General features: G+C 37.6%; 1 protein-coding gene across 3 annotated transcripts in view; it reads right to left on the reverse strand.

Moving 5' to 3' along the window:
* khdrbs2 (KH domain containing, RNA binding, signal transduction associated 2) overlaps positions 1–26,277 on the reverse strand; it is a 166,702-nt gene that overhangs the window by 60,537 nt on the left and 79,888 nt on the right. For all 3 annotated transcript variants that reach the window (XR_009064665.1, XM_057848697.1, XM_057848696.1), the window contains exons 4-5: positions 24,701–24,847; positions 5,656–5,783 (exon numbers count right to left, since the gene is read on the reverse strand). Coding sequence is in view for 2 of the 3 variants with exons in the window: in XM_057848697.1 (XP_057704680.1) it covers positions 5,656–5,783; positions 24,701–24,847 (275 nt within the window). In the remaining variant the exon portion in view is untranslated. The remainder of the gene's footprint in view (positions 1–5,655; positions 5,784–24,700; positions 24,848–26,277) is intronic.

Consider the following 26,277-nt stretch of genomic DNA (forward strand, 5'->3'; position numbering starts at 1 on the left):
TGTGAGCCAGAAATGCAGCATCTCAAAGGGGTATTAGCGGTGTATATTTTTCACGGAGATTTACACTAATTGCTTATCAGTGTGCTATAAGCAGTAAATCTGAGTAGGAAAGTGCTGCTGGTGGTGCGGAATATTTTTGTTGTTGTTCTGAGCATTCCTTGATACTGCTGGAATTAGCAGTTCTACTTGTGCAGCCAAAATTTCACAGACCATACCGGTTTGCTCCAGTCAGACCACCATCTGTTATACTGACGAAAATTTGCTTTAATGAGTAAATACATTATAAAAGGAGCCAAAGAGTCAAGATTTTAATACAAGTGCTGTAACCACATTCATGCATAAACTATTTCAATGCTTTGTTTGACATTTTATACACCTATTAAGAAATAAAAAAAAAATTCTAATTAGATTATAGATAGGTATTTTATTTGGAATTGAGCACTCCGTTGTGCACAACTCGTATATTAATTGCAATAAAGGGATAGAAGCACACCTTGAGTAGACACAGAATGTAACAATTTTGGGAGGACTTACATGAAGCAGCAGGACGGAGACTGATCGGATCGAGACGTCTGTTGTTTGTTGGCTTGTGGCCCGCGCTGCATTCGCGCAGCACATTAGAAATATCTAAAGTATCGATATTCATGAAAAGAATCGCTACTCTGAGCGTGACATCAAGGATCGGGATATATCGCCAGATGCTATTTTTTCCCAGCTCTAACATATATACCGTATTTTTCGGACTATAAGTCGCAGTTTTTTTTTTCATAGTTTGGCTGGGGGTGCGACTTATACTCAGGAGTGACTTATGTGTGATATTATTAACACTTTATGATATCATTTCACATGTTATTTTGGTGTTTTGGAGTGACACTGATGGTTTGGTAAACTTGTTAGCATGTTCTTTATGCTATTGTTATCTGAATAACTTAATAGCTATGGCCACGTTTGCGTTCTGCCTTTGGCAATGTGAGTTCAATTGTATTACTGACTTTTTTTATATTGAAATACATGCTTTTAGTTTGTGGCGCTTTAACGCCCACGTGGGGGCGCACTCGCACTTGTTTACGTGAAGAAGAGCGCTCACACGCCAGAAGAAGACCGACAGCTACGTAGCTTTGACTGAGTGGGAGAGTTAGCGAGAGAGAAACACGGCTGTGAACCTACGTTCATTGTCTATGCTTGTAAAATATCTCTACAGAGGCAACGCCTGTGTGTATCATCTTTTCTGTTGTTGTTGTTGTGTGTTTTCCACCCGCGATCGGACTCTTAGAGCCAGTTGTGTGGTTTTTTGAATGATGCGCTAATGCTAGCGAACGAATGTTAACCATTTACAGTATGTCATGTCATTGCTGTAAAAGCACCGAATTATCATTTATTTACATTGATGCGAACCTGTTTGGTATCGAGGACGAAACTGATTCAGCAAATTATACAGACGTCCAGCATCGTCATTTGGGAGTTTAGCCCACTGAATAGCCAGGACCGAGCCTTAGCATCCTGGTGAAGACAGTATATATGCATTTCGTTGTTCATGCACTGTACACTTACTCAGCTTGTTGTTCTCTATTGTGTTTTTATATTAAATTGCCTTTCAAGATGACATGTCTGTTCTATGTGTTGGATTTTATCAAGTAAATTTCCCCCAAAAATGTGACTTATACTCCGTTTTTTTTCCTCTCCATTGGGCATTTAATGGCTGGTGCGACTTATACTCAGGTGCGACTTGTCGTCCGAAAAATACGGTATACATATATGTATATACTTTTTTTTCTTGCTTTTTTTTTCTTTTTCATATACAGTGGTATGAAAAAGTATCTGAACCTTTTGGAATTTCTCACAATTCTGCATAAAATCACCATCATATGTGGTCTGATCTTTGTCAAAATCACACAGATGAAAAAAACTGTCTGCTTTAACTAAAACCACCCAAACATTTATAGGTTTTCATATTTTAATGAGGATAGTATGCCAACAATGACAGAAGGGGGAAAAATATGTAAGTGAACCATCACATTTAATAATTTGTGACCCCAACTTTTGGCAGCAATCACTTCAACCACAAGCTTCCTGTCGCTGCAGATGAGTTTGGCATATCGATCAGGACTAATCTTGGCCCATTATTCTCTACAAAACTGCTGGAGTTCAGTCAGATTCCTGGGATGTCTGGCATGAATCACTGTCTTTAGGTCATGTTACAACATCTCAATGGGGTTGAAGTTTGGACTCTAGCCACTCCAGAACATGTATTTGGTTCTTCTGAAACCATTCTGAAGTTGATTTACTTCTTTGTTTTGGATCATTGTCTTGTTTCAGCTCTTTTTAGCTTTAACTGTCCGATAGACGACCTCAGGTTTTCTTGCAACACATACTGATAAACTTTTGAATTCATTTCTCCCATTAATGATTGCAAGATGTCCAGGTCCTAAGGCAGAGGCAGCAAAACAGTCCCAAATCATGATGCTCCCTCCACCATGCTTCACGGAGGGGATGAGGTGTTGATATTGGTGGGCTGTTCCATTTTTCCTCCACACATGATGTTGTGTGTTGCTCCCAAACAATTCAACTTTGGTTTCATTAGTCCACAAAAAAAATTGCCAAAACTTCTGTGGAGTGTCCGAGTTCCTTTTTGCGAACATTAAACGAAAAAATGTATTTTTTTTTAAACAGCAGTAGCTTCCTCCGTGGAGTCCTCTCATGAACACAATTCTTGGCCATAGTTTTACATATAGTTGATGTTTGCATAAAGATATTGGACTGTGCCAGTGATTTCTGTAAGTCCTTAGCAGACACTCTAGAGTTTTTTGTTTTTTATTACCTCTCTGAGTATACTGCCTTAAACTCGGCGTCATCTTTGGTGGACGACCACACCTTGGGGGAGAAGCAACAGTGCCAACCTCTCTCCATTTGTAGATAACTTCTCTGACTGTCGATTGATGAACATGCAGACTTTTAGAGATGTTTTTTTATCCTTTCCCAGCTTTATACAAATCAACAATCCTTGATCGCAGCTCTTCAGACAGCTTTTTTGACCGAGCCAGATGCACATCGGACAATGCTTCACATCAAGAATTTCCAAAAGGTTCAGATACTTTTTCATACCACTGTATTACATGTGCTATGTATAATAACTAGAGCTGAAACGAATACTCGAGCAACTCGACTAACTCGAGTTTAAAAAATGATCCGAGTAATCTTATTCACCTCGAGGAATCGTTTAATTTTGCCAGCTCTAAGCATCACGTTTTGCCCGGACTACTTTTAAACGTGCTGACAACGTGTTGACGTCACGTGTGTAGAGGAAGAAGCAATACAAAAAAATAAAAAAAACCTTACTGCAGTCAACAGCCGCTACAAACTACGCTGACGTTGCTAAAAACTACGCCCGCAAGATGCTTGTGGTAGCAAGTAGTGTCCGATGCGTCTCATAAATTAATCGCATGCATTTAGACTAGATGCGAAATGACAGACTCGGCCGCGTCTGGGCAGCGTTAGTAAACAGACGCCATCTTTAAGCAGTGGACTTCTCAGCGCTAAAAAAAAAAAACGTTGCTGTCACTCGCTCACGTAAAGTTAGCCCTTCAGGGTGCTAGGTTTCTATTGATTATGACCACTGTCGATGCGTGGCTAACGTGTCTTACATACAGGTTTTATTTAATCTGGTGGCGGGTGGCATGGCTCAGTGGTAGAGTAGTTGTCCCCCAACCTGGAGGTTGTGGGTTCGATTCTTCGCCCTGATGAACTCGTCTAAGTGTCCTTGAGCAAGACACTGAACCCCACATTGCTCCTGGTGCTGCGTCACCAGTAGGTGGATGGTGAGATAGTGTAAAGCGCTTTGAGCGCCTTGAAAGGTGGAAAAGCGCTATATAAGTGTAACACCATTTACCAGGAATCTGTAAAAACATGAGGGTGTAAAATTAAAATTAAAACATTAAAGCTAACTGTCAGTTTTAGCTCAGTAGTCATTGCTGAATAAAACACCAAGTAGCACCGGTCTCTAATGTGCTCCAATACAGCAGGTATCATATATTTATTTTGAACACTGCAAAAACTCAAAATCCTATCAGTATTTACGGTTTAGACTAACTTAAAACTTAACTAGAACTTAAAAATAGCTTGACACAAATGGAAATTCAATTGAAACACGTGGGAAAAACACGTAGCTTTCAAGTGATGTGTGTTATCAAGCATAATTACATTTTAAGGTAAGAAATATGTTTGGGTTTTTTTGTTTTGTTTTTTGAGTGAAAGCAGTGAATTTTTTTTTTTAGTTACATCTGAGATGCAATTTTTGGCTGTTTTCAACAATGTACATCGAAAATGACTGAAAATGGTTCACTATTGGATTAAATGTCTTTTTTTCCCTCATGTATATTTATAATTGCTCTTTACCTAAAAAATGTTTTATCCGATTACTCGATTAATCGATAGAATTTTCAGTCGATTACACGATTACTAAAATATTCGATAGCTGCAGACCTAATAATAATGACATATATGTATTATTACTGATGTGTGTATATATCTATCTATATATATATATATATCTATATATATATATATATATATATACACACATACACACACACACACACACACACACACGCGCGCACACACACACGCACACACACATATATATAGGTGTTATTATGATTATTTCAACTGTTATTATTATTATCAGTATAATCATTATGATTCGTATAGTTGTTGTCATCATTGATGTCATCACTGTTATTATGGTTGTTGTTGCCATCGTTATCATTATTGTTGTGGCCCTAACTATCATTTTCATTATTTGTGTTGGCACTATTCCTCGGATATAATTGAGTCCAGATTTTATAGTTATTCACAATAATTTGAGTAAGATAGAGTGCTGGTACAATGGTGATAGTTAAAATAAATGGTCATACATATCCATATGGATGAAAACTAGTATGCAAACAAGTTTATATGTCTACACATTCAATATCACTTGGAGTATAGGGCTAGGGCTGGAGCTCTGATGCTGGAGGCTAACCCATTGGCACAGGCTCCCAAATCTTGTCTTTCAATGCACAGTGAGGACATTAAGCAATGGGTGGTCCTGTTGCCTGGGGTCGCTTCCCTCTGGCAGCAGGTCCACAAGTAACATTGGATAATTAATAATACACATCTCAAGAACAATGGTTATCACCATAAGCACCAGTAAAGCTATTATTACATATATTTTAACTCTTGAATGTACCATCAATATATGGGGACAGCGATGACGACGACGATAAAGGCGGTGGTAGTGATAGTGATGTTGATGACGATATTGGGAAATGACTGTATTCTCATGGCTTCTTTCAACTCCTTTTCGAGCAACATATGTTTATATTTGTCATTAGTTTTGTTATTATCATCATTAGTGTTATTACTGTTGTTGTTTTTTTCACACTTGAAAAAAAGTCCACGCTTGAAATCAATCAAATCAAATTATGAGAGTATATATCGGTTAAACAGTGAAAATTAGAGGAAAACTTTGCATGTCGATTTACAGTGTGCTCCCCTGAATCTTCTGCCTCTGCCTCTAAAATTTTAAGTTCGGAGCCACTGTGCTCCTTTTAAAAAAGGTTAGTCTGGAGCCGTGGAGTGATATACGTAAGTCTTTTTATGCATGCGTAAATTAGTTACCTGGCGGATACTGTGGTCGATGCCCGAATGTTTCTTCCTTGTGCATTCCTGCCTCTGCTGGACTCATCCGAACCGTTCAACAGTGAAAGCTCTCGTAGTTGTTCCTGTCTAATCTCATCATTGTAGTCCTGCAGAAGCAAGAAAAACAGCACGCCTCACTTATTAAAACTAAACATGCATTTCTGCTCAGACGGTCAAGACAATCTGAATAAAAGTAGCTGTCATCAATGTTAAACCATCTTGACAGATGTTTTCACTGCAATGAATGAAAATGTAAAAGTGGGCCTGATCTCTTTTGCATTTCCGTCTCACTCACAGACTATCCATTTGTCTCTGAAAAACACTGCCCAAATTGAAGGTTCCAACATTTTTTTGTTGCATAAGATGGGCAAGAGCTATCAGATACCAAACTTGTTGAAGCACAGTTTCTGTGAATTTGTGGCAGGCATTATTTTGATTACAAAACCTCCTTTAAAAATGTAGGCCAGGGGTCGGCAACCTATGACACGCGTGTCAGCACTGGCACGCGAAGGGTTAACCAGTGACACGCGAGGGCATGGCAAAAAAAAAAAAAAAAAAAAAAATGCGTGTTATGTTTATTGTCGGTTGTATCTTTATCACTTGCTGAAGCGCCCCATCTTGTGGCCGTTTTATTTATTGGTTCTAAAACAGTAGAAGAAAAATGCAAATAGGAAGTTCTTCAAATGGGATTCAGTGTGTTACATGGCAGCTCCACTCTCACAACTTGAGTGGCATTTGTGTTCTTTAGAGCAACGTCTGTGAGTATTTTGTTGTCAAATTGAGAATTACACTCTTTATATTGTCTTTAGGTTGCATGTTTGAGGGGAAATGTGTTTGATATTTCTAATTAAGAACTACTGAATACAGGCTAATTGTGTTTGCATATATGGATGGCCTTTTTGTTATTTGCAGCATTGTTGCTGATTGCATGTATTTTTTCATTGTTTTAGTTTCATAAAAAAGAAAAGCGACACATAAACGATGACTGAAAACATCCGGAGTGTGAACCTTTTCATGTTTAGCTGTTTGGATAGCGGAAGCGAGCCCATTTACAATGTGCCTTTTTACCGGAAATTAAGGCATTTTCAGTTGCGCGCCCTGTTATTTAGGGGTTTTACGGGACCGCCCCTCTCACCCACTCTGTCTGTGGCGTTATATGCGAGCAATAATGGATTTTGAGCACACCTCCAGCTCTTCCCCAATTTCTCAACTCCTGCGCTTGTCGGATTTTTTTTTCCCCTGCGCGTTTAATTCAGCCCACGCTACTAACATGTCACGAAGCCGACCAAACAGAGAGCTGGCGGAAGTACACTGTGTTACCAATTGCACTTTTTGGTAATTGCAACTCTGCACCGTAGGGTGTAGTGGTCAGGCGATTAACGTGGCTTGTTGTAGTCGATTCGCCCGGTACTTACTTCAGAGAGGTGGTGATGTGTATAAAAACACAGTGACACGTTGGATGGTATTTTGCTGGAGACTTTAATTAACAAAACTAAAACCAGCATGGGACACAGACACTTTTCGTGGCGCTCTTCGCACAACTCTCTCTCAACACCTTGCTCCCTGCCTCTCTTTTTCTTACGCTTAACTAGTAAGCTGGTCATACTGTAGGGGACAGCGGCCCCTTGGGGGTGCTGGTAACAACTGGTTGGCTGGTTACTTCCGCTTGCTCTGTGCATTATGCCTCGGGAGCGTTGTGTGTGTGTCGCACAACAAGTGTCAAACGCAACTACGAGACAAAACATGAAATTCATGGAAAACAGGGCCAGGGATCACATTAAGGTAGGCATCTTTTGTATTTGTTATATAAAATATAAAATTGTGCATAGAATTCACTGTTAGTGAAAAAGACAAAGTAGTCGCTTGACTTTGAAGGTTAAAACAGCCCGCTCTGTACTGTGAGAGTCCTGCACTGAGAATCATGCTCTTTCCCCTTTTCTTGATGGGTTGTGTGTGTGTTATATGTTTACATAAGATGATGCTCAAGTTTTTTCTTTTCTACAATATACTTTAATTTTTTAGTTATTTGATAAAGAAGAATGGTAGTTGTAAGATTTCAACGTATGTTCATGTTGTTTTCTTTGGAGTAAAATTACAGCTATGTTGGATATAAAAATTCGGATGTGCGTCATTAATCTTGGTGTGGCACACTGATTGACAAGAAAATTTGAAAGTGGCACGCCACACCAAAAAGGTTGCTGACCCCTGATGTAGGCATATGACATTCAATTGAAAATCACTATATTTATGTTCTCTTAATGAATGAAACAGATCAAATAAAATAAGATATGCACTCTATGAGAAGTGCTATGAATGTTATAAAAGAATCACGCAATTTAAATTGTTGCTTTTAGGCTACAGGTAGTCCCCGGGTTACGAATAGGTTCTGCTCCTACGCTGGCGACATAACCCGAATTTCCACGTAAGTCTTAATAAACCCTTTAAGTACTCCTAAATCCCAAAAGAACCATCCAAAAACATGTATTATACGTCATTGTACTGTCCTCGCCAAAACTTTAGAGCTAAGTCCTAGCTAGATGGCGAGCTAAGCTAAAATAAAAATTAAATTAAATCAGTTTCATCTTTAATAATAGCAATTCAAATTTGTGTTTATAACTAAGTGCTGATACAGCAATAACAATCCACACAAACGATTAGCATGTATCAGTTAGCATCCGCACATCATCAAAAACAAGAATATCTGCTGTTCGTCCGTCTTGCAGAAAGACAAAGAAACTGCGGTGCTGTCTTATATCTATTTAGAGCATGTCCTCAGATGTAGAAACAAATGGCGAGTCAAATTTTACGTCGGATGTCGAAAAGATCGTGTGTCGAGGTACCACTGTACCCTGCTACGTGTAGACATGGCCTAACTAGCTGCTGATACAGCAATAACAACCCACACAAAGGATTAGCATGTATCAGTTAGTCCGGACATTATCAAAAACAATCACATAAACTCACCCAAGCATTCGACCACAATTGAAAATGCACAATAAACAGTATGAAAGGTCATATATACAATTGCTGCTCTCCTCTCACTCGTCTCTTGCCCACTTCTTTGTGGGCGTAAATGCGCTCTTCCCCATGTGTGCGTGTGCGTTCTTCTTCGTGTGTACATGTGCTCTTACTCGTATGCCGAAGTATTACCTGGTCTGTGCTTCTTGCGCCAAAATAAAAAGAATGCATTACAAAACAAAAGTCAACATTATACATTTTTTTTAAACCGACTGGAGACAAAATGGCAGACGAGACTCCAGCGTCGAAATCAATTAAGTCGGGTACGTCGCAACTCATTATATTTACAAAATGTTTACAAACATTTACAAACTTCTAAGTGTAGTTTTACGAAGCCATACTTTTTACTTTTATTTGAGTAGATTTGTGAAGAAGAGACACTACTCCCACTCCGCTACTTTGGGCTACACTAGTCGTTACATTTTTCCTCTTTCTTCTACATTTTAGTTTACTTTTTTTTTTTGCCAATGACAGGGATTCACTAAGGAACCAAATGCACGGCTGTTCTGTTTAAACAAAAAGTTTATTATTCAGTCCATAAGAGTTAATAAATAGATAATGAAAAACCACAGCACTAGCCGGACACCCAAAAACTGAGCAAAGTCAACAAAGTAACAAAAAGGCATTTGTTCCAAACATAAATTGGTACCTTACTTGGTGTAGAAAAGGCTTACACGAGGTGGTGACATAGAACGTGGTAGGATAAAAGACGAACCGACACAGGGCAAAGTTAGATGCAGACTATGTATACAAAGAATCACAGGTGGGTACGATCAGCCTGATTGGGAAGAGCAGGAAGTAAAGTTGAAACAAGGCAGAACGGCACTACCAAAATAAAAGCTGGAAATGAACGAACACAAAACATTAACATGAATTCCGAAACATGAAAGCCAGAGACGCCAGCAGTGGCTCAAACAGTTTCATCAAAAAGACGTCACAACAATAATCACATGACGACATTATACCAATTTGGTTTATAATCAAGCTTGCCGTTTTATGATCACACCATCCTGTTCAATCATGTGGCGTCTTTAAAGCACCGCAAAAAATTAAGCATTTGACATAGCCGTCAACATGACTCGAAATCGCAAATTTTAATCTCTTTCAGTTTTTATTTGGCACCGATTGATCACAGAAAAATGGTATGTTTTGTATAAGTTTTCTCGACTAGATGGAACTCATGCTCTTTGGACGAATAATGCTTAATTACTGTAGATTTAATTCTCTGGCCGGAATTCAATGTTTTGTTTTCTTTTATTTGTATTTCTTTGGCTTAATGTGGTTATGTAATTTGTTAGACCACAGTATAACAATAACGGTTCATATAGATAAGTTTGTGCAGAGAAAAAAAATACCATTGTTTAAAAAAAAAAAATCTAACATCTTAAGCAGTTACTCACAATGTTACTCTTTACTTGAGTATTCTTTTCACCAAAAACTTTTTTTTTACTTGTACTTGAGTACATTTTTTGAAAGACTACTTTTACTTTTACTCGAGTGATATTATTTTGAAGTAACGTTACTCTTACTTGAGTAAAATGTTTCGCAACTCTACCCACCTGTGTTTTATATTCTGTAGCGCTATTCAGGGCAGACAGTGAAACATTTATTTGAATTTATAGACTGAAATACTGCACAATGTTTCATCAATATGAGATGGCAACTCACATGAAAAATGTGCTGCCTTTTATCATCAAATCCAACTTTTATGCAGTTCTTATGATTACATCTACAAGCCCACCAAAGATGCATTTATTATATCATTAGCATAGCGCAGACTATATCTTTCCTCTACCATAATTTGTTTCAACCAAGAACAGATTGTCAACAACAAAAAGAGGACATGAATTAAATTATTTTGTATGAACATGTATTTTTCATTTATTCATAAATTGTTTGGAAGGCGGCTACTGTAGCAGAATACGTATACGCCAATAGAATAAATAAATGAATAAATAAATAAACTACTTTTTGAGTACACTGCTCACTTTTAGGTTGAAACAGAACACTGCGGCAAAATGATAGGTAGGATAACTTTATAAAAAAAAGTGCACACACACACAAAAAAAAAGCCCAATGGGTTGCGATACACAACTCCATGTACTGTTTATAACAAAAAACAATAAAATAAGATAATCATTCTTACATATGCATCCATTTGTGTCATTTGAATTGAAACAGTGTAGTGTTTGTGTAAAATATTATATGACGATAATACTTACAGTACACATCTGCTCTTGCTGTGTAAAATAATCTTCCTGATGGGTGACACTTCTTGTATACCTAGTCTCTGTGGTCTCATGTACAGTAATTTATTCTTGACAGCCAAAGTTAATAAGAATCAAAGGTTCTCATTGTATTCGATAGAAAATGCATGTGGATCATTTTTGACCCACCTATAGAAGCTTGGGGTAGTAATACAAAAATGACAATTTCTTCAATTGTATAAAAGGTTTGTTCAAAAATTAAAAGGCGTTACATAAAAAAATATTTTGAGGAATACCAGGAATAGGAATTGATAGTATTTTTTCCTTACAAAGATACATCAAGAAAACAACCTGACCGGGTCATTTTTGACCCACCTATGCATCTAAGGGCAATTAGCAATTTTGCTATCTTAGTAAAAACATAGTTGTCCGAAATTGAAATATTACACACTAGAGCTGCAACGATTAATTGATTCACTCAAATGATTGGATTAGAAAAAAGCGTTGAATCAAATTTCGCTGCCTGGAGTATTCGTTTATTTAGAGTAATGTTGTAATGGATTCTTTTAAAGCGTTTGCATTTAGTTTTATCGATTTGGGTGGATACACTTCCCTCTAGTGGCAGCAAGGAATATGACATAACTCATTTAACCCCTTCTAGCCTACTGTATCACATTTGATACACACAGAATTTCGTTATTTTGAGACTAATTTAGAATTTTGAAATTAAAAAAGAAAAAAACAATGAAAAAAATCTGGATTTAGCTAGGGTTATTAGAGCGCTTTTTACACATATTCATTTTGATTTTTCTTTTTCTACAAATTTGAAAAAAGTACCATTAGGACCTTATTTTTTAGGTTTTGGGATTCTTTTTTATTTTATTTTTTTAATTTTTATTTTTTTAATGTATTCATAATTTAGATTATAGGTATATTTAGCAGTGTTTTGAGGGAATATGTGTTTAAATGATTTGTTAAGGGCGTTTTAAAAAAACTTGTTTTCGTCAACGATGACTATAATGAAAATATTTCGTCAGCAAACAATTTTTTCATGACGATGACGAAACAATAACGAACTAAAAACGTGGTGTGGGAGACTAATGCTAGTTTTTGTGTGACGAGACGACGACAGGACGAAAATGTGCCATAGGGTCCGTCACATGTTCACAACCTGTGACATTTTACGTGTAGTTAGTGTGCATCATAGCAGTGTCTGGTTGTGTCACTCATGTGATGTGCTGCTGATCTCCAGTCTCTAGGTTTGCATACACGGTAATTTATTATTATTATTTTTTTGCAAGCGAGAATATGCAATTTTGCTTGAGCCTTTAAAGGTCTATGTTGAGTGATCATTACATACTAAATATAATTCGTAGCGTTAGCATTGCATTCGCGTTCAATGCTATGCTATACTCACGTTAGCATTAGGCTAATGCTAATGGCAAGCTCGTCTCTCGGACAACTTTATTTTTACATACAGTTCGTGGGGCCCAGGTGTGTATAATTAATTGAAAATAATATAGTGTAATTTTTTGCCTGCTGAGTGTGTATTATCACCAAAATGGCATTGTCCTTGTAGACGCTAAAATATGTGCTCGTATGCCAATGTTCATTCGAAATAGTTGGAGACCTTTATTTTTGTAAGGAGTACATTTTTTAAATTTTACAGACGAAAACATTTTCCATTAACGTCAACTAAAACTAGAAGAAATTAGTCTTGAGTTTTGGTCAGGATAACTGGATGAAGACAAACACATTTTGAAATGACTAAAATATGACTGAATCTAATAAGTATTATCGTCCAAAACACTAAGACTAAAACGAAAATTAAAATGGCTGCCAAACACAACACTGAAAAAAAAGTGAGCATTTCATAGTATTTAAGCTTGCGGACTTTTGCTATGTAAGTTAGCCAATTGTTCTTTTGTTGTACTTACATCCTCATTTACCTATTTATTTTCTAATACCGTTTAAGGCTAAGCTCAGGTATTTAAATTTATTTTTAAATGAATATATTGCTCTTGTGAAATGAAAGTGCAATCCTGCATAGTTTGAAGAAACACTTGGGAATTTAATGCTATTTTGAAAGTGAAATCTTAGCGAACCTTTGTTTTACATCTCCTAAAATTTATTCTGCAACGCATTAAATCTTCCTAATCCGATTACTCGATTATTCGAACTAACTAGTTGATAGATTAATCGTTAACTTAAATAATCGAGAGATGCAACCCTATTACACAAAACATATTTTTTAAGATATCATTCAAACATTGGATTTGACTGGCCTATTAAGTTATACAAGCAACAGGGAAAGGCTATACAGACAGCGCGAGAATATAGTATCTCATCCAAAACCCTTTTGTCGGGGGTGAGCAAGATAAACCACTGCATGTGCTGCAGTACAACACTTCAATGAGAACAAATTACCTACAACAGTACAAACTATGCGGCAAGACAGCGTTTCAGTCCAAAATTAAAACATGTTTCTGTGTTTTCACACTCAAATTCGAGACATGAATATTACCCATTTAAAAAAAAAAAAGTCCTCAAGCCAGGCATCCAAAATATTTGACACACTGCACGCTTGTTCGTGAATTAATATGGCCAACAGCGTTCTGTTGGTTTGAACTCAGACTGGCAGGTCTTTTAATTGGAAAGCTGGCAGTTTATTCAAAGCGCTATAAATGTGCCAGACCTTGTAAATGTTGACTGTTGACGGAGGCGTTAGCGTGAGTACACAGAGATAAACCATGCTGAGGCTCTTTGGGTCAGACTGTTTGCTCGCTGAGATTAATTTTGACCATGCGTGATGCTACTCGCCCAGGATGGAGCTAAAGTCGGATGTTGGAGGGGTTAACACACCACGCGATGTCAGTCACGTTCAGTCAAGACAATACAGGGCTTTTTTGTAAACTGTTTAACCTACTTGTTCCTCTGAGTGTTCTTTCATTTCCAGTTTAAACACAGCAGTCTGCACCCCATACAAATGAGGGACGTTCACTCCTTGCATTTTGACTAAAGTGTGTCTGGGTGAGAATTTCAAGGTAATAGACTAACCTATCTAAAAATGAACTGGTTCTTAGCTGGTTGAAAAGAAATTAAGAGAATGTTTCTCTATTGATCTTGGGCAGATAGGTAATGATTTTATCAAATAAAGTATCTACAGTGGGGCAAATAAGTATTTAGTCAACCACCAATTGTGCAAGTTCTCCTACTTAAAAAGTTTAGGGAGGCCTGTAATTGTCAACATGGGTAAACCTCAACCATGAGAGACAGAATGTGAAAAAAAAAAACAGAAAATCACATTGTTTGATTTTTAAAGAATTTATTTCAAAATTAGAGTGGAAAATAAGTATTTGGTCACATACAAATAAGCAAGATTTCTGGCTGTCAAAGAGGTCTAACTTCTTCTAACAAGGTCTAACGAGGCTCCACTCGTTACTTGTATTAATGACACCTGCTATCATTATCGGTATAAAAGACACCTGTCCACAACCTCAGTCAGTGACACTCCAAACTTCACTATGGCCAAGACCAAAGAGCTGTCGAAGGACACCAGAGACAAAATTGTAGACCTGCACCAGGCTGGGAAGACTGAATCTGCAATAGGTAAAACGCTTGGTGTAAAGAAATGAACTGTGGGAGCAATTATTAGAAAATGGAAGACATACAACACCACTCATAATCTCCCTCGATCTGGGGCTCCATGCAAGAGCTCACTCCGTGGCGTCAAAATGATAACAAGAACGGTGAGGAAAAATCAAAGAACCACACGGGGGGAACTAGTGAATGACCTACAGAGAGCTGGGACCACAGTAACAAAGGCTACTATCAGTAACACAATGCGTTGCCAGGGACTCAAATCCTGCACTGCCAGACGTGTCCCCCTGCTGAAGAAAGTACACGTCCAGGCCTGTCTGCGGTTTGTTAGAGAGCATTTGGATGATCCAGAAGAGGACTGGGAGAATGTGTTATGGTCAGATGAAACCAAAATAGAACTTTTTGGTAGAAACACAGGTTCTGGGTGTTTGGAGGAGAAAGAATACTGAATTGCATCCGAAGAACACCATACCCACTGTGAAGCATGGGGGTGGAAACGTCATGCTTTGGGCAGGTTTTTCTGCAAAGGGACCAGGACGACTGATCTGTGTAAAGGAAAGAATGAATGGGGCCATGTATCGAAAGATTTTGAGTGAAAATCTCCTTCCATCAGCAAGGGCATTGAAGATGAGACGTGGCTGGGTCTTTCAGCATTAGAGATGTCCCGATCCGATATTTGGATCGGATCGAACGCCGGTACGGGCAAAAAAATGCGCATCGGTATCGGATCGGCTGACACAGAAAAATTCTGATCCAGACTTTCGATCCAGTTTTTTGGAAAGTTTTTCAGCGCACCAATTTACATAATCCATTCCAGTTTTTGCTTCGGTTTCCCTAAAATCCGGTCCGCATTTTACGGCACACCTTCAACAAACTACATTACATTCTCCCAATTTACCGAGAGACTTTATCGGTAAAAATGTCAGCTGTGTGGGATCATTTCACCTTAAAGGACAACAGAGACGAAGAGGCAGAGTGCAACATATGCCACAATAGAGTCAAGCCTGGTGGTAAAGCTGTAAGAAGTTTTAATACAACCAACCTAATCAAGCATTTAGCGAAATACCACCACAAACAATATAAGGAGTATGTTAAGAAAACTGAAGACAAAAAGAAAGGTCCTACGCAACTAACCACTGGCAGAAACTTTTGCTATGCGTGACAAACTGGCACTCGATAGTCCCAAAGCCCAGGGAATAACAAGATTCATTGCCGAAGAATTCATTCTGGATGACGAGCCATTATCTCTCGTGAGTAAAGACGCACCATCCAACACTTAGAGCCACGGTACAACATGCCCAGCCGTCATTACATCCTTGAGCGATTCGGCCGTGGAAGATTCGAGAACGATTCACAAACATCCAAACTCCGATTATTGAAATATGTCAAGTAAAGCGGAATTAATACACAGCGCGGTCTTCGGGACGGAATGAGAAACGGACCGCATTGCGTCCCGAGAGTAAACATCATGCTTGTCATAGACCCGGGTAATGCCAATGCTCAACTCCCGGCTTTAGCTCAACTCATGCCGCTGGATAAAAAACACAAGAATACCTGACTGCTGCTGACAGCCGCTACAAACTACGTCAACGTCGTTTTACTGGAGATAATAGATATTATTTGTATATAGAACTAGATGCAAAACGACAGACTCGACTGCGTTAGCAACATTGAAGTATTGAAAACTAGATGCGTTAGTAAACAGCCGCTATCTTAAAGCAGAAGACTTCCGTAGTAGGCTGTTGTGAACCTTCCAAGTGAACCTAATTAACTTTTTATCTAAAATACTCCTAAATCGGCAAAACCTTGACTTGAATCTATCTTCAAAACAGTTTAAAAACTTTTACATGTCGAAAGTAGACAGAAGGGAAATTATGGAATAACGGGAGCAATTTTAACAACTTTAACAGTTGATTTGCAAACTTAAATGAATGTAGTTTGAAGGCAAGGCAAGGCAAAATTATTTATATAACACAATTCAACACAAGGAAATTCAAAGTGCTTTACATCACATGTCACAGTGACGTGCGGTCAGGGGAGGCAGGTGAGGCAGAGCCTCACCTGTCATCATGACAAAAAAATAATTATAGCATCAAATTTATATTAATATTTGTCCATTGCTCTTTATTTATGACTCATTTCAAACATTTTTTATCGTCAAAATCGCTGAATTTGCCTATTTCCTGTTCAAATAAAGAAATGAAACGAGAGGTGCGGCAGCAACGGGTAAAGCCTCACCTCTGATTGCGCAATCCTTAACAAACTGGGTTGATACATGGAATTGGAGCGTGCTGGTTGCCGTACATCTGCATGTCGCCATTATAATGTTTCCAGATACGTTTATTTGACCTGATTTTCCTCAGTCTGGCTAATGTCTTTAACCCTTAAAGTTTAATGTTTGTTGGCGACATAATTAGTTTTGCTGATGGGAAATAAAACCGCAGTGAAAAGACACAGGCTGCGGCAGATAGTACTCTGCCGCACTGCAAGGGGGCGTACGTGAAACTGGACTTTCCGTTAAAAGTGGACGCGGTTAACACAACGCCGGAGCTAAAAGGTTTGCTTCAAACTACGGGACAGAGGATAACTCGCGCTTTTCAAACGGACTGGTACACCCGAAAAGACTGTCTATGTGGCTGTCCTTCGAAAAATCGCCTTTGCTGCTTTCCCTGCCTTTTCTTCTCAACTTGTGCCAATGTCTGGACTAACACGAGATATTGTGACATTAAAAAACTACCACGAAGCCTCAGCAAACATGAGAGCTCGACCACTCACATTCAAAGCCTGTTTGCTTTAAAAACTTTTGGAAGCTCAAGCATCGATTTGGCTTTGACGAACAGCCGAAGCTCAACGGTAGCATCCTCAAAAGCTAAGGTAAAGAAAAGAGTTTGAAAGACCTCATTAATGCAACCTGCATCCTAGCTAAACAGGAGTTAACATTTCGTGGTAACGATGAGCGTGTAGCTCTTCTAAAAGTGGCATATATGTAGAACGATTACATGGTTTTGCTGAGAAAGATGAAAGGTTAGCTAGACATTTGGACACATCCACTGTGTTTTCTGGCATGTCAAATAGAACACAGAACGATCTAATTGAAGCAATCCTCTCCATTGAGGCGGAGAGATTTTTTTTTTTTTTTTTTTTTTAAAGTAAAGGAAAATGAGGACTTTTACTAAAAGGGCGTAGGTTTGCATAGGGACGGTAGGGACATATAACACTACCAACTTTTCAGCATGCTAAAATTGTCCCCACCAACTTTTAAGCAACCTTACCTTTTTGCATGATATAATGTTCAGTTATATAGAGAATTTAGATCTTTCAATAGTTCCATATGTTGTAAGGATAGAATTGACCCTACCATTATTAAGTGAATTATTTTCACTATGTTTATGTTTGCTAATAAAAACCAGACATTTATTCAGGAAGTTTTCAAAATGTTTCTTTAGTATTTTTTGAAAACAAAGGTTTGAATTGAACAGTGTATCATCTAAACCAATGCACGTAAAAGTTATTATCAGTAGATAAGGATTTATTTTGCATTGATCATTTTGCCTATTAATTAATTAGGTTCATATACATTAGAAATGTGGCCCTTTGCCCCCTTCATCCAATCTGTTTGGTCTAATTAATGTCCCGTCCCCAGCAAAAAGTGTACCTACATGCAGGTTATGCTGTTATATCGTCCCTACGAATGTTGAGACAAAACCTATGCCCTTCCAAAGTAACGCCGGTTTTTGTGGTGAAGGACAGGCGCAAGACCACAAACAGTTTTCATTTCAATCTTATTAAAAAAAAAAAAAAAAAGAGCTTGGACCAAGAAAAATACAATAGAATATTTAAAAACTAAATTTTGGCCTTAAATAAAATATTATTTGTTTTTCTTTTCACACTTTTTGTTTAGCAATCTGTAATAAATTGATTAAAGTTTCAGAATTAAAAGTTTTAAAAACAACTGAATATTTCACTAAAGGTCAGAATTGAATTCTGTGGTTTTGTACACCACTCTTTACTCTCATTTATGTTGCATTAATTATAGAATGGTGACGGCCAACACATTGAGGGTGTAGAGCAAATGCATGTTATTTTCTTACTTTTACGTATCGATAATATGTACCGTGTGTGCCTGTTTTGTGAAGAATGCTGATGATATATGAAATAACCAGTAGCCAATTGAATAAGCTACCCTTTTTGGTTGATATATTTGGAAATCTGACACTAAAGGAGTCAGTGCCTCACCAACCATGAAACTCACCGCACGTCACTGTCACATGAAGATCATAAAAATCACATTTAAATCAATACAACGTAAAAACCAAGACAAGCAAAATCAGAAATAAAATTATCCATAAAAATCGCATTTAATAACAAATAGAATAAAAATAAATAAATAAAATGAAAACAAAAACTCCTACTACTACTAATAATTGAAATCAGCAATGGAGATAAGCACAAGAGGAATAGAAAGCAAGTAGATTGAAATATATAGATAGTTATGGATATGCAGTGTTAAACAAAAGCGTTTTTAGCCCTGATTTAAAAGAGCTAACAGTTTGAGCATACTTCAGACGTTCAGGTAACTTGTTCCAGAGGTGAGGAGCATAATAACTAAATGCTGCCTTACCCCGCTTGGTTCTTGTTCTTGGAACATGCGGAAGACCGGTTCCAGACGATCTTAGGGGTCTAGATGTCTCATAGGAATCTAACAAATCAAGCATGTATTTTGGTCCAAGGCCATTAAGTGTTTTGTAGACGAGCAGTAGTATTTTATAGTCTATCCTTTGACTCACTGGAAGCCAGTGTAGCGATTTCAAAACCGGTGTAATGTGGTCCGGCTTCCTTGTATTTGTGAGGACTCTGGCTGCAGCATTCTGTACTAGCTGCAGCTTCCTGACTGTTTTTTTTATCAAGACCCATAAATATACCTTTGCAATAGTCCAATCTGCTGAAAATGAATGCATGCATAAGTTTTTCCATGTCTTGTTGAGTCAGAAGCCCCTTAATTCTGGTTATATTTTTTATGTGGTAATAAGCGGATTTAGTGACGGACTTTAGATGGCTATCAAATTTTAGGTCTGAGTCAATAATTACGCCAAGGTTTCTGACTTGATTTGTAGCTGTAAGTGACATTGAGCTAAGTTGCCTGCTTATCTTTGACCTTTCCTTTTTTGGCCCAAAAATGATCACTTCTGTCTTCTCCACATTTAACTGGAAAAGCTGCGGATACAGAATGGGGACTTGAGTATTTTATTTACATTTTTAAAATGTAAACTTGATACTGAAATAGTCGTTTATTTAAACCTGAGAGGCTTTTTATACAATTATTGTAACTAATGCACGAAACATTAAAAGCATCTAATAGCTTGGGGGGTTTGGGAGATTTTCCACTGAGGATGTTTGTGTGTTTTGCTTTTTTAAGACAGTTTACAATATTATTTGCACATTTTACTGACTGACTATGCCATTTCTGTTCGTTATTTATAATGTTTTGTGTTTGTCACTGAACTCACCTAATTCAGCTGGCTAGTTGTTATCAAGAGTACTAAAACTCTTTTCAAAATGAGTGTGACAACTAAGTAAGGAGGCTAAATAACATTAAATTTTAATACATGCTCAGATAGGCCCGTATCGGTATCAGCCAGTATCGGTATCGGATCGGAAGTGCAAAAACCTGGATCGGGACATCCCTATTCAGCATGACAATGATCCCAAACACACAGCCAGGGCAACAAAGGAGTGGCTTCGTAAGAAGCATTTCAAGGTCCTGGAATGGGCTAGTCTCCAGATCTCAACCCCATAGAAAATCTGTGGAGGGAGTTGAAAGTCCGTGTTGCCAAACGACAGCCCCAAAACATCACTGCTCTAGAGGAGAGCTGCATGGAGGAATGGGCCAAAATATGAGCAAAAGTGTATGGAAAGCTTGTGAAGAGTTACAGAAAACGTTTTGCCTCCGTTATTGCCAACAAAGTAAGGAATTTTGTCCATATTGCACATCATTACCACAATATTGTGAATTTTATGAGTAGAACACACAAAGAAAGTGCTCCAACTGAAAAAACATTCCAAAGTGGCCTTTGTTGTCCTCTCCGCACATGTAGAAGAGTGACTCTTGTCAGCTCCATCGACAAGCCATCGCTGCTTTATTCACTGCAATTACTCTTCTTGATCTTATTATCATATCAATACTGTTTAAGACTCTTAAACATACTGCTTGGTGAACATAAATCTTCACAGAGCACAGCAGGCATTGTTCATGGCGCTTATCAGCAAAGGGACTTTGCTAAAATCCCCACAATACGTGCTGTCATTTATAACTCTCAGTGAAAGATGATCTTTGAAGCACATTGTGACTGTTGTTTATCTAACGTGAACAAAACTGCAGTGGTCCTGGGTTGTTGGTTTGCTAAATTGTTGATTAGGTCCCTTTGCAAAGTAAAACCAACTTCACAAACTAATGCATACTATTATGCAAATTAATTATATAGAACAATTTGCTTTGACCTAATTCGGCTTAGTATGTAATGTGGCTCTATTGATATACAATTGCTATACTTTATTAGCTGTAAAGTGTGCATATGCTTATGTGGATTTCATAGAATTTAGTATCATTTGTCCTACAGAAATTGGGCTACAGCTTTCCGTAGGGGACCGGGCCAGGTGGAGCATAATGGGGGCTTTCACTGCGATAAACTCAAACACACGTGCCGTACTAACGCCGAATTTAGGTGGAAACAGGACGAACGTTTATAGCATACAAGCAGGCAGAAGTGGCTCGAGAGTGATTTAGTTGAGGAGTCAAGGTAATTATTATATGAAATTGCACTATGCATGCACTTTGAAATGTTATGAAGAAAAAAATTAAATGAATGGGGAAAAAATAGCATAACTTTAGCTTGAAATATTTACATAAAATGAATGATAACTGCCCAGTTTTTCGCTTTTAACCAATAATCTAGACTTTTTAACATTCATAGCTATAAAAATTCCGGGCTTTACCCATTTATTTACAAGAATTTTAAACTTAAAAAGGTCTTTGTTTTGTGACGGAAGCTACGCTGAATTGTGTATCCACACACAATAGCGTAATATTAAAGTCAAATAATCCGGTAATTTTCAGCCAACTGCCCGTTTTTTGGCAAAAAAGACAGAAAGACATTTCTGCGTTCACACACAAAAAAAATCGGCTTTTATGTGTTTTATTTTATAAAACATTTCAATCTTTAAAAATGAAGAGGGCCAGATAGCCCGCAAGACGTGCTTAGGCAATAGTGACATCTGAATTCAACCTAAATTGTGACTGTATACAGAAAAATGCATATTTTGCTTTTGTTGAATAAAATTAAGAGTATTCGGCATGCTTTCCTCAAGTATTGAGTTTCTGATGTGAAAATTGAGTGATTTATTAGCTGTTGAAAACTTATGTCAAAATTACACTAAATAAAAAATAATTAAGTCGCTATTTCAGACCAAAACCTTATATGATATGTTAAATATTGTTATTGATCCTGAAAACATGAGTGATTATCTAAGCATTTGGTGATTTTTGTGCATCCACTGTAAAATCTGAGAATGTTATGCCATTTTAAGTTTTGTGATACTTATATAAAAATAATTAATCGGGATTTTATTAGGGAATGACTTTGAATTTTTTTTATGCTGCAGCTCATGGAAACTCATATATGCCCAAGAGAAATGCCTGTTTTGCATGTTCTTCCCATGCCTGCATGGGTTTTCGCTGGGTTTCTGCCACATCCCAAAAAACTGCATGGTACGCTGATTGAACTCTCCAAATTGTCCGTAGGTGTGAATGCGTGCGTGAATGATTGTTTGTCAATATGAGCCCTGCGACTGGCTGGCAACCTGTTCAGGGTGTACCCCGCCTTCTGCCTGGAGTTAGCTGTGTTAAACTCCAGAACCCCCGCAAACCTCGTGAGGATAAGCGGTTCAGAAGATGAAGGAATTATATGAATGTTATGGAGAGTGATTAAAAGTATGGCGCTAAAAGTGATGCAAAAATGTGGGTGTGCCTTCATTTTGTGCTTGTGCACCTAGCAAAAAAAAGTAGTTGCAACAAGGGCTGTCCCAAACGACTGAGTTTCTTTCTATTAATCAGCCTACTATTTTTATGATTAGTCAACTAATCTAATAATCCCCCCCCCCCCCTTTTTTTTTTTAACTAATTTAGCAATGATTTAAAAAAAAAAAATTATGACACTTATTAATTCACAAAAGTATTTCGGAACACTTAAAGTCGTTATTAAAGTACAAATAAACACGTAAATAACAACAATAAATCACAAATAAACAATGAGGTCAAATGATGATAGCATTAACTAGTGCAAAAGAATGGAATTTAAACAGATTTAGAACACTGACTTCGCCTTTCCAACATGATTCAAAACAATTCTTGAAAAAATACAGTTGGCTATCTAGCATTAATACTATATTATAGTATACTACATTATACAATAGTATTATAATCATTGCCACCAATCAGATTTTTCATAAAGGGTGTCATTTTAAAGCTATTCTTAGTGTAGAATCTGAATTCTGAAGTATGTTTGATTAACTGCAGAAATCGTTTTTTATATGACGAACATTTTGAAATGTTCACCGGACGTATGCTCGCTAAACCGCTAAAGCTTTACACTCCGCAAAAAAAGCTTTTTGTGTCATTGCATGTGGTGTCGGTAATCAATTTTTTTTCTTTTTTTTTCGTTTGCAAATGCTGTTAACCAGCGATTTTTCATGTTCGAAGTGTCACCTTTTAACAGCAAGTTTGCGTTTTGGAGAAGACTGCCAATGTTTTATAGCAGGCTAAAGTAGGTTGTCTTTTTTCCACATTAGCCTCAATGTAGCAATGCTAACGTTTACAGTGTTTAATATAGATGTGTTTCCTTATTTTGTATGTCTCAACCTTAATTGTACGGTGTGTTGCTGACCAATAAAAATCTGTGAAAGGAACTGGAGTCTCATATGCCATCAACAAACACGCACAAATGTATGGACGCACACACGCGGCGATGAAATTTTTATTTACCGTGCGATAAATGGACTTCTTGCATATCGCAACAGACTTAGTGACTTCAATAAAAAATGTCATTAGTTTGTTCATCTGGGTGACGGCGCTTTTGGGGTTCATTCACGGCCGACGTGCAGCCAAGCTTGGCATTGAGGTGACAGGAAACAACAGTGTACCTCCTTTGTTTCGTTGAAATAAGTCAAATAAGTCACTCTGGTGCGCTTCTTTGGCTTGGTGCCGTTTTCCCCACTTGCATCGCCCGACATTCTCAACTTTCCACGCATATATACTGTATTTTTAACCTTTCATTTACCATCGACGGGATGTTTTGCTCGTTGACGCATTTACGTCATCGATGACGTCGACTACGTCGACTACTAGTCGGGACAACTCTAGTTGCAACCAGTGCAACCAATGCAAAGAGTAAGTGTGGAGCCTTAGCAATATATAGCACAATTTTTTTTTTTTTCCAATATCGTTCAGGCCTATCCCAAACAGAGTTATTCAAGTTGTCCGGTAAAAATTCTTGTACTTTTACTATCACAATACAATATCGCAATATATTGCAAATCCCCCAAAAATCGCAATAGTAGTTGTTTCGAATATTGTTCAGGCCTAGTTCATATATTCATATTTTTTTAACTTATAACAAAATAAAAACTAACAACTATCTACCTTAATATTTTTTTCAAACGTGTACAGGCTTCTAAACAAAGATATGTGAATTTAATATATTTCATATAAAAATTTGCAGCATACCTCTCCTTTTATAAATCATCAGTTGCAAATAAACTTATAGGGGGAAACAACATGAACTCTAAAACAAACTAGTGTTGCTAGATACATTTGCAAAGTGAAATTGATGTTTACATTTAAGACTTAGAACAATTACACACCCTGCACATTAGTTATGGCAAAGTTCTCCCAGGCATTCAACACTGCACTTAAATTGCTGAATAGAATGTTTTCATTTCACAATATCATCATGTTTTCATGTAGCGTTTGAATAAAAACATATCAAACCCTTACTAATCCCTTCACCGCAAACAAAAATTGTACTTTTCCTTTACGTCAATGAACCTGACCGAAGCAATTAAATAAAATGCAATGACATGGCAGCAGAAGTTCTACAAGGGATTAAGCTGTGCTTTGAAACAATGATGTAAAATGGTTCACTTACTGGAACAAGGAATTTTTTAATCTCCTCCAAAGCGTGACTCATACGGGAATAGGCCTCACCCGGTGGAGCAAAGACTTCAATTAAAACATGCAGATCGTGACTCAGATGTGAGTATTTGGCCTCTCCGCTGTTCCTTAATTCTTCCTCCTGTGAGAGAAAACAGTGCACTTAAACGGTACTAGCTACAGTATAATGTTAATTTATGCATACACATGACTAACAATTAGGCACATAGGCTACTGAAAATGTTACCACAACAGACGTTTGATTTGAAAAATAGCCTTAACATATACAAATGGAAAAAAAAAAAAAAAAAAAAAACATATATCAAAACATGTCAGTTTTACTGAGACATTCACAAACATATTAATGTAGCTATATACTTTTTTTGTTTTTGTTTAAACTATCTTTAACTCACAGTGGTAGAGAAGTGCTCTCCCCCCCAAAAAAGGACTATTTTATGCATCACACTCAGACGCTTACTTGTTTACCATCCATTCATTTATCTTCTGTATTGCTTATCCTCTCGGGTAAGCTCAAGCCTACTTCACTTGATTTAGGACAAGTGTCAGGCTACACCATGAACTGGTTGGGAGCCAATTACAAGGTAACTCGAGTGTGTACAAACTATTTACACTTCCAATTACTGTAAGTAGGATGATTTTTTAATATGTGAGGAAACCAGAGTATTGTACACTACTCAACCACCATGGCAATAACCAGGGGTCGACAATATCACTGGCCCGGTTGCCCGGACGTACTTTGAAAACTGTGAGGGCCACCAGAATGCTCCAACCACTGGATGACATGTTTCTGAAACCCCCAGCACCTGTCCAAGCACTGGGGAAAAAAAGACCACTCAAGAAAGAGAAAATCACCGGAGGAGTTTGATAAGATGATTATTAAATATTTGGTTTTACCAATGAAGGCTCACAATAAAGTATTGGTTGCTATAATAGTATCTTCCATGATTAATTGCAGTAAGATACATTTTAGTGATTGATAACTATAAACATGTTTAGCTCTTGATAAAACTGCCTTGTCATTCTGACCGGTTTAACCTGGCCTATGTTCCACAGGTCAACTTCAATACAAACTAAAACTGTCTGGAACATTTAAGGAAATCATATTGTTGCATTTTATTACTTGCCAAATGCTATTGCTTCATGAAATGTATTTGATGGCTATGTGCACACACATAGCCAAACAAAGACAAGGGGTGTCGCCAGCTTGCTTCCCCTTTTTCCCTTTTAGGGCAAGACACTCATCTGTTGCGAGGGCCATCCGAAATAAAAAGCAAGGTGAAGGATGGGTTAGTTAGAACAATTGCGGAAGCTGGGTACCTCTTTCTCCTTGAAAGCTTTTCAACCAAAGTGTTGGCCTTCTCTCCTTATTTTGGGTAATATTATAAATGTCTACCTAAGGATTCGTATTTGACTTGAGTTGAGGGAAAAGCGAAATCTAATATGAAAAAAAGGGAGAGAAAGTTTCAGCCCCAGTGGCCAGGCAGCTGGAAATGGCTCAGATACGATCAGACAAAAAATGAGGTTTACTGCAGATCAATGCCCACATATGCA

Source organism: Corythoichthys intestinalis, chromosome 10 (assembly GCF_030265065.1).
Source record: "Corythoichthys intestinalis isolate RoL2023-P3 chromosome 10, ASM3026506v1, whole genome shotgun sequence".
In the NCBI taxonomy this organism is placed as follows: Eukaryota; Metazoa; Chordata; class Actinopteri; order Syngnathiformes; family Syngnathidae; genus Corythoichthys; species Corythoichthys intestinalis.